The 9,232-nt window shown below is 46.8% G+C and overlaps 1 protein-coding gene across 1 annotated transcript; it reads right to left on the bottom strand.

Moving 5' to 3' along the window:
• Positions 1-3,827: 3,827 nt before the first annotated feature.
• Positions 3,828-9,050, bottom strand: LOC122618622 (dynactin subunit 1). Its single transcript, XM_043795194.1, has 4 exons — positions 8,910-9,050; positions 8,735-8,799; positions 7,253-8,671; positions 3,828-6,733 (listed from the first exon to the last, which is right to left on the bottom strand). Exons 3-4 carry the CDS (start codon positions 8,600-8,602, stop codon positions 4,286-4,288), a joined length of 3,798 nt encoding a protein of 1,265 aa, XP_043651129.1. The 5' UTR covers positions 8,603-8,671; positions 8,735-8,799; positions 8,910-9,050; the 3' UTR covers positions 3,828-4,285.
• Between the last annotated feature and the right edge of the window lie 182 nt (positions 9,051-9,232).

Raw genomic sequence — 9,232 nt, 5'->3', positions numbered from 1 at the left:
ACTTGGCGCTCTTTGGCTCCAACTTCCTTCCCTTCTAACTGGCATATGGTTGATTTGGCCTCGCAGTCGCTTTCTCTTAGCCGACATATGTTTTGTTTACTCTCCCGTCTGCTGGCAGCGGCTGCTCTTCGCCGTTTGTTTTGCATTGGGCCCGACTTACGAAAGCGGCCAAGTGAACAATAATGAAACGGAGTGACGTTTCGAATAGGGCAGCGGGGTGGGTACTGAGGTGGATGGCCAAAAGGGAGGAGGGCCAGAGACCTGGACCTCCAAAAACCACGATGTGCATACACACATGTAGCCAAGCGTACACATTTCAATGCAAAATTTACCATACATACGGCAAGAACACAAACAATGGGCCCCAAGAATGGCAATCACAATGGGTATGCACTAAGCAAGTACAGGGTATATGTTTGTAGCAATTACTGTGATAAAATATCATTACAGGTGCTTTATTTTATAGGATTTCTAGATTCGAAGTTATGTGAAAAGGTTAAGAAGCTCCGGAAGGAAGTTATTAAAATGTAATAATTTTCAAGTAAATTAATCTCTAGACATAACTTTCCGCGTCAGTTCTAATTACTGAAAGATATCAGATATCATAATGATATATTCTAGTACATACCCTATAATTATACGTCTTCTAACACATTCTGCTTTTGGAAATGAAAAAAAGGTAGAAGTATGTGACCCCAATGCTTCCAGTGCATCCAAGTGAGGAAGATTTCTAAAGGGGCTTGTAGACATGGTCAGACCGTCTAGTGCGTGGTACTAAGCCAGAGTCTTGCCGCCTCCCCGCCGCCCTGCCACCATCCCCGCCATCCCCAAACTTCCCAAACAACATGCACAATAAGACACTCAAGTGGCCGGGCCAAGTGAAGCTGAAGATGAGCTTCAGACCGACACCAGACCATTGTTCTTGGTGGCCAACGCCATCTCCATCTCCATCTCCATCACCAGCTCCATCAACAGCTCCATCACCGTCTCCGCCCTCGGATCCATCCATAATGCTGATGTTGCGTGGCCGCTTGTTTATGTTGGGCACCACTACTGTATGGGCTACTGTTTGGCCATTTACCAAATTGAGCTTTCGGATGGTGGCCTAACCAGGCGTAACTAACTTTTTGTGTTTTACCTGATTTTCCTGGCCACGAGTGAAACTTCCGTGCTTCCGCCGCAGATCGATCTATGGTTACCAGCTACCTTGCCGCAGTGCCTAATGAGGAAGGGTTAGTGGTGTCTTCCTTGCACATTTGTGGGGCATCTGCTTGGAATTCTTCGTGGCTCTGTTCATCTCCGGTTTCCATGCTGCAGTTCACCTGCAATCGAGTGTTCTTGAGCTGCCTGATTGTCTTACACTCTCGCTCTTGTTGAGCTCCGCACTCCAGCCATCAGACATCAGCCATCCATTCATCCATCTTGGGGAACGGCTACCATGCCGATCCGTACTATACTGAAACATACCCATATCCCATCTAAACTGGTTTCGGTCTTGCTCTTGCTCTGCATTGTATCGCAGTTTTTTCTTTAATTACTTCTGCTGCTTTTTTGCGTTGCTCTTATGGGAGGTTGATTAACTTTTCTGGCATGCTGGTGTCATTTTTTTCCAGCAAATCGAAAATAGCATAGAAATTCCTCATGGCCATGAGGTTTGTTACCCTTGAAAGATTACAGCGATTAAGAAAATGCTCCAGAATTGAAATTCAAATTTGAGGTTCAACATAAAAACTAATCACTTAATAATTTAAATTTATTGATAGGGATCTAAGTCAAACCTTTATTGTTACAATTATATATGAGTAATGAGATTTAACTTAATACTAATCAGTTTGATAGCTTTAGGAATGAATAAATCTGTATTAGGGTATAACACATTTCGTTTTGACAACAATTGGGTGCACACATACATCAGGTCTTTAATATGTACAATAATTATGTTGTTTTTAGCGCTCGGCATGAGTCAACAGCAACAAGTTGGGGCATTACCGGGCGTTTTATGGCCAAAAGTTTTGGTTTCTGTGGCGACAAAAGAACTGAAACTGGGTGTGCATGTGGATGTGGAACTGGAGCTGGAGAAGAATAGGTATGTTACCAGATATGTGTGTCAGTGGCAGTGGTGAACTGGTGACTTGCTGACTTGGTGAAGGATCTGTCACTTTGGCGGTCGCTGCAAGCAGAGCGAGAAGTCCGGCTTAAAGCCGCCTGTTGCGCTCGAGCCCCCATGGAAAAAAAAAAAAATGTTGTGGCCCAAAAGGTAAACAGCAACCGTATTACAAAACCCAGTGCCAGGCCATAAACGAAAAGGCAGGCGGACAAACTACCGTAGAAAGGTCAAATGCTGGCCGAGAGCTGGGCGTGAGAATGACTTTCTGGCCAACTGGGGCCATGTCGGAACCATGGCGACACACACTTCAGAAGCCGCTCTACAAATGTACAGCAATCAGATTGCTAGCAGGGAGCTATGCTTTATTTTTACGACTTTTTAGCTCTAAAATATTAAGGTGTTATATACTGGTGCGATTTTAATTTTATGGGAAATAAATACACATTATAATGAATAACATGATTACTAACATGTAAGTATGTAATCTACGTCCGGCTGCTCGAAGTAAATACTGCATACAAATAGTTATCATATGAAATCGCATTTTTATAAAAGACTTCGGGTTTTAATTACAATGGTTTAAAACAATTGGATTTGATACAATATGTTTATAATGAGAATGTCTTTTTGAGACAATTTTCAGCTTAAAAGCTAAGAAGACATCCTGTGTTTAAAAAAATGTAAAAATATGCATAAAATATGCATAATTGCTATCTATAAATACACTATTATTTTTTAATAATTTTATATTGCATTTAATTGATTTGTTAGCATTCGGTTTTCTTGGCTTAATTTAAGCTTAACAGTATATAAGGGCTTGCGGTTAGCATTAAAAGAAACTTTTAATAATTGAAAAGCAGAATGTGGTTCATTATATTTGCAAATGCTTTCCAATTCATTGCTGCCTGCTCCATGGGAAATGCTGAGCTCGAGAGGTCAAGCCACAGAATGGGGTCAAAAGAAGCACCGATTTTGGTCTGGTCAGTCAAAGGGGCAGTGGCGTTGCCAAGGAAAAACCCAGAAAATGAAAATTATTTTCAATTTACATTTCCAGCAGAAGGGTTCGCTGATTGCCCAGCGTCGGAGGAGGGGGAGGCGAAGGGGGTTGGCTATTTTGGCCATCATGGTTTATGGCCTGGTCTAATGTAATAGTTTCTTGCTATTGCAGCTGTTGTTGTCATTGCTGGTGGCACTGTTGTTGCTTTTGTGGTTGTTGTTGCTGCAACCGAGCGGCATTGAAGCATATTGCGTTTGTACTTGTTGTTGGGCAAGCGAACGGAAATGAGCTGTAAGAAACAAAAAAGAGAGACAGCGAGAGAGAGAGAGAGCGACGCGGGTGGATTGCAAGTGGATCGCATCATTGTTTATGGTTCTGTGCTCGGCTTAAACGTCTTCCATTTGGATCTAGAAAACTAAACTGAGCTTGGCTAATTTGTGATTAAATTAAATTAGGGAAATTAACTTGAACGATGTGAAATGAGAATGTCATTCTGCTTAGCAAGGAAATTATACGTATAGTTCGAATAAAGTGAGTTTTTGGGTTCATCTATTTAATTTATTTCAGTACAAAAAATATTTCAAAAACGTTATATGTCTGCTAAGTTTACTGATAAGATATAGCTAATGTTTTTTTCTAGGTATGTAGTAACAATTTTACCTTTATTATTATTTTATATTGTTACCTTGTTTTACCCCAGTCCCAATTAAAATGAAACTTCAGTTTATGTTATACAACATCAGCAAAATATATTTACCCTTCATATATAATATACTATTTATTCTCACGTATGCAAATTAGATTTGTTTGTTTAGTTATGTCTTTCACATAGTTCACCCCTGCTATAGACTTCGTAGATAATACCGGTATTAGTTCGCTTGAGTTTAGTTTCAGAACAGGCTTTGTTGGAGTTAAACACAAAGTTAGTTTTACAGTAGGTTTATAATCTTTATACAAAAAACATAAATTAAGTGTAGAATTATAATTTCTCAGTTGCTCTTTGCTTAGCTATCATGTTTAGGTCTCATCACAGGAGCAGGGAGTCTTGAGGAGTTGCGTTATTGGGGTTTTGGAGGAAGCTGCTTGTGCGAGGGATCCGAAATTGTGCTAGCAGTACAAATAAAATTCTATCCTATTCAGATTGCCCCTAGACCCGATCCCATTGCCTCGATACATCCCCATTAGATCTGCAGCACGCGCTTCACATCGACGGTGGGAAAGGAGGCGAACTGTCCATGAGCTGCACGATGAGGTTTCCTTTGCAGATACTCCGTCAGGATGTCGGAGGCCAGCTGGGAGGCCTTCGAGCTGATCTCGCCCTTGAGTGGAACTGGCTGGTTGCGCCTTTGAAGTGCCACGGGGTCGATACGTGTGCCGGCATTTACTGAATCCTGGGAGCGCACCTGCAGCAGCGACAACACCCAGGCGTGCTTCATCCTGGTCAGCTCGGATTCCAAGGCGGTTATGCGCTGATCCTGAGGCTGAGGCACATACAGGGGTTCAAACTGGGACAACTTGGCGCGCATATCCTGTGCCTGCAGGCGCAGTCGTTCGTTGCGCTCCTGGTTGAAGGCGTTCTTCAGCAACTCCACCTCCTCGGCCACCACTGGAGCAGTGCCCGCAGGAGCAGAGTAGGATACATTGCTGTTGCCGGGAGCGGTGGACGAGGTGCCAGTGAGGGAGAGGTTGTGCGGGGAGTGGGATTCCGAGCCGGACTGAACCTTGCCAGTAGACGAGTTCAGCTTCAGCTTGTCGCGCAGATCGCTCTTCTCGCTCTCCAGGGCATCGATATCGCTTTGCAGGTGGTCCATCGTCTCCTCGAACTCCTTCTCCTTCTGCTGCAACTGCGAGCGGGTTTCCTCGTACTGCTGTTTCCACTTGTCGACTGCGTGCTCGTACTCGTTTTGCAGCACGCTGAGCTTCTTCTCCGCAAGATCCTTTCGGATCTGCATCTCGCTCAGCTCGTTCTGCTTCATCTTGGCTGCCAGCTTCAGCTGTTTGACGTCCGCCTCGCGATTTTCAAGTGTGGCGGCCAGCACGTTCTTCTGCTCCAGTTGTTTCTTGATCAACTGCGCCCTCTGAGTGATGGGCGTGCTGTGCGCACCCGATTTCTGCTGACCACCGGCATTATTGGCTGCAGAAATGATTTCGTACTCCTTGTCCAGAAGATGCTGGGCAATTTGCTGAAGATCGGAGTTCGCTTGCGCCAGCAAGGTCTTAAAGTTCTGCGTCGGTCCGCGGTCATCCTGTTCGTAAATGCGCTCGCAGGAGGCGGTGAGGAGGGCCCAGTACTTCTCCTGGGGCAAAGTGTGCTCCGCCGCATTGTCGCTCTCGATGGTGGAGACAATGGCGGCGAGCGACTGCTTGGTGGCTTGGTGCATCGTCGACATGATGCGGCTGATGTTCTGAGCAAGACCGCGCATCGCCTCCACCTTGTGCTGTGATAGACCGCTCTTGATCACGTGCTGATCGCTGGGCAAGCGACGCTTGATCAGCTTAACTTGCTGCCGCACGCTTTCCATGTTCTCGTTCAGGAACTGTATCAGCAGCACCGAGTCGCTAGTGGCGCCCGCTTCCTGAATAATCACCTTTGCAATGGCCGTGTCGCTGAGAATGCTCTCACAAGCTGCTCCCAAGGAGGCCACGCAGTCGCGGATCATCTGAATCTCGTTGAGGAGCTGTTCACCGGCTAAAAGCACGGAGTTCATGGCATTAAAGAAGGCCACGCATTTCTCAATATTATCCGTGGTACTGTTTTCGTCCAGCTGGTTGGATTTCAGCAGCTCGATAATACCGTCCACTATCTTCTCTTGGGCCACCATTTCGGGCAGGGAACTTCCGGCTCTCAGGAGCGTGTCCGGCTGACAGCTGTTGAGTCCGTAGAGGATCTGGTGAAGGGCACACTGCAGGCTATGGACGTAGTGCAACAGGCGACACTTGAAGGCATACTGCTGGACGGCATGGCCTTGGGTCACCGCCTCCCTGGTAATCGCATCCACTGGTGGGAAACGCTCTCTCGTTTGCGAAACTACAATGCCGCACTTGAAGACAATGCGTGAAATGAGTAGAATCACAAGGATAGAGTCGTGGTCGCCACCGCGACTCATGAACGACTCAGGCATGAAGGCAGTAAGCATCTGGACATGTTCATTGGCCTGACTCAGCTCAATCTGGCGTAATTGAACATCGATAGCGCGAGTGTATGCCTTGGATTCGGCGAACATCTGTTTGTAGTCGATGGTTTCGGTGACCATTTTCAAGCTGGGGTCCTGCAGCGATTCCTTTTCGTTGCTGGAATTGCGATCCCTCAAATCAGTTAGTTGGTCGTTCAGCTTCTGTACCAGTTCCCTAAACTTAATGATGGTTTGGTCGCGATCATAGATGGTTTCGATGGCAGCATCTCGCTCTCGCAGCACCTCCTTTTTGGCCCCATTGGCGAGGTCCAATTCCTCGCGCAGATCCAGCTCCAGTTCGTGGTTACTCTCCACCAGCTGTTCGTGCACTTCCTCCAGGGCTTCCAATTGGGCGATTTCCTCCTCGAGCAGTTTTACTTTGTCTTCCAGCTCCATTTTCTTTTCGGCCAGCTGCTCCACCATTTCCTCGGCACCAAGTGCAGCATCGACTTGTTCCTGGGACAACAGAAATATAATTAGCATGTTCATTTTTAAAGTTAACTTAAAGGCAAAACGGTCGAGAAACATGAGTAAAATTTTGGCAGGGGAAATGGTTGAATTACACAATTTACCTCCTTGAACCGCGATAATTATTAGGTTTAAAGGCAGGCCGGCAAAAAGAAATGCAATGAAAAGTTAATCTTTAGATTGACCTTAGGCGATATATAATACACATGTAAACTGAAGAAATCGGTTAAAAGTGCCTAGAAATTAGTTTACTTAATTAGTCTTCCAATTATATTGGAACGTTTATAAGAGAACCTAAAGTTAATAAGTTACAATTATCTAGTTTATGAAGCTTTTAACCGATATCTTTCTATTAAAAGGCAGCTTAAGCTGGTAAAGAGAAGCGGAGTAACAAAAGCGAAACTAATGCAAGCCAATAGGTGCTGGAAAAGCCGTGAAATTTCATCGGAGTGTGGGATAGCCAATTGGGAGCGGGCTTAAATTGAAAACTAATCATTGGTTGTGTACCTGCAAGTCGGCGACTATGGCCTCTAGTTCATCAATTTTGGCACTGAGCTTCTCCTTGGTGCGCTCCAGTTCTGCGACTTCAGAGCGCTTCATCTCCAACTCCTTGCTCAACTTCTGAATGTCGTGCTTGTCGTGAGCAGAGAGATCCCTAAGGCGCACTAGTGTTTCCTTCAGACGAATGTTCTGTTGCTCCAATTGTTTGAATTCATAGGTAGAGAGACCCGGCGAATCGCCGCCGCCGGAGATATTACCGATGGCGGATTCGGCCTTGTTTTGCATCTCCGAGCGTAAGAGCTCCAGATCGACCTGCAACTCTTCAATACGCTCCTTGGAGGACTCCAGCTCCAGCTGCAGCGTGTCGGCCTTCTCCTCGGCCATCTCCTTGTCGAGGGTGATCATCTCCACATTGTCCGCAAGATCTGCCATTTCCTGAGCGTGCTGCTCCTTGGCCTCGATTGCATCCTTTGCCTCCTGTTTGGCGCGCTGTAACTCCTTCTGCAGCGAAGCCTGAGCAGCCATGATTTTTGTACGAAACTCTTGAAGCTGCTCAAACTGAATCTTCATCTTGTCGAACTCCCGCAGCCTTTCCTTATCCTCGTTCCTGCGCTGCTTTAAAGTTTCCAGCTTCTCGGTGAGATCAGCCAGCTGAGCCTGCAGCTCGGCGCTCGTTTTTTGTGCCTCCAGCAGGGCGATCTTGTCTTCAGCACCGGAGTTGGAGGGCATGGTGAAAGAGGGCGAGCGCAGTGGCTGGGAAGGCGTGAACTGCGGCTTTAGTATCTCAAGGAAGCCCGTCTCCACGAAGGAAGCCCGTTTGGAGGAGGCATGCGAAGCGGCTCCGTTGCCACCGCTGGGTGCTGGTGCTCCTTCCGCCAATGAAGTGCTGGAGGACTCCTTATCCTTGCTGCTTTGCGGAGCCAAGGATTTCCTAGGACCAATACTGCTGCTGGAGGCAGTGCGTTCACTCAGAGAAGTGGTCAACTGGGTGCGAGAGCCCAGCAGCGATTGGCGACTGGAAGAGAGCGAGGTGCGAGAGCTGCTCAGCCGCGCCTTTGTGGGTTGGGCAGCCGTGGGCGTAGCCCCGCTATCATCCTCGATGCTGCGCCTGCTGCCAGGAGCAGCCTCCAGCAGACGCAGCTGCGTGGGTCGCACGAACATGCCGCAGTTCTCATCGCACTGGAAGTACTGCTGGCCCTTGATGGAGCCGCTGTTTTTGCCCTTCGGCTCGTCCAGCACGACGCCCACCCACTTGCCGACGGCGAAGCTGGTCATTCCCACGTAGGCAACCGTGCCAAGCAGATCCTTGCCGGTCAGCTCGACGCGGGCGCCCACTTTCAGGTTCTTCTCGGACATCTCGCTCTCGCTGTGTTTGTGTGCGTGTATGTGACCAGGATGTGGGTAGAACAGATGTGCTTATGATTGCTGCTCGTTGGGAATGGAGTTGTGGTTATTGGGGTTCTGGACATGGAATTCCAGCCTACTTACTGCGCTGCACTTGCTGTGCTTTCGGGCCAATAATCACGTCTTAGCTAGCCGAAAATGGCCGTCGGCTTGCGAGGAGAAAACAGAAAATGTTGACATCATTAGTCACCCATACAGACAGCACAGGTAGCTGCAGTCTGTCGCGGCTGGTCCTAAGGGTCTAGTTCTCGGTACTTACCTGGATTTCCAATCGGATAGGTGTGCCTTTCTTTGTCTCCGCCGTTGCGTTTACCATTTGCACTGGATTTCCGTTGCGGGCAGCTGAAAATTGCAACGAAATAGTTTTCCTAAAATATTTGCAATGTCTGTAGTGTGACCGTGCGATAGAACTAGAGATGGCAAAACTCACCTGTCGGATTCCAAATAATATCGTTACTCTAAGCCGTGACTGCAATGGGCAGTTAAATTTTAAAAATGTTTGAAATATTATTTGTTATCTTTTCAGAAGATTTCCAAACCCAGTTTGATACATCATTAAATATAACATATTTCATAATTGAA

The sequence above is a fragment of the Drosophila teissieri genome, chromosome 3L, assembly GCF_016746235.2.
Source record: "Drosophila teissieri strain GT53w chromosome 3L, Prin_Dtei_1.1, whole genome shotgun sequence".
NCBI lineage: Eukaryota > Metazoa > Arthropoda > Insecta > Diptera > Drosophilidae > Drosophila > Drosophila teissieri.
This window is presented reverse-complemented; position numbering and strand designations above follow the sequence as displayed.

What these genes read in the sequence shown, in the direction of transcription:
- LOC122618622 (XM_043795194.1), bottom strand. Translation starts at nt 8,602, where the DNA reads ATGTCCGAGAAGAACCTGAAAGTGGGCGCCCGCGTCGAGCTGACCGGC. An exon ending in CCATAGTCGCCGACTTGCAG is followed by an intron (nt 6,734 to 7,252) that starts GTACACAACCAA and finishes CTGTTGTCCCAG; the next exon opens with GAACAAGTCGATGCTGCACT.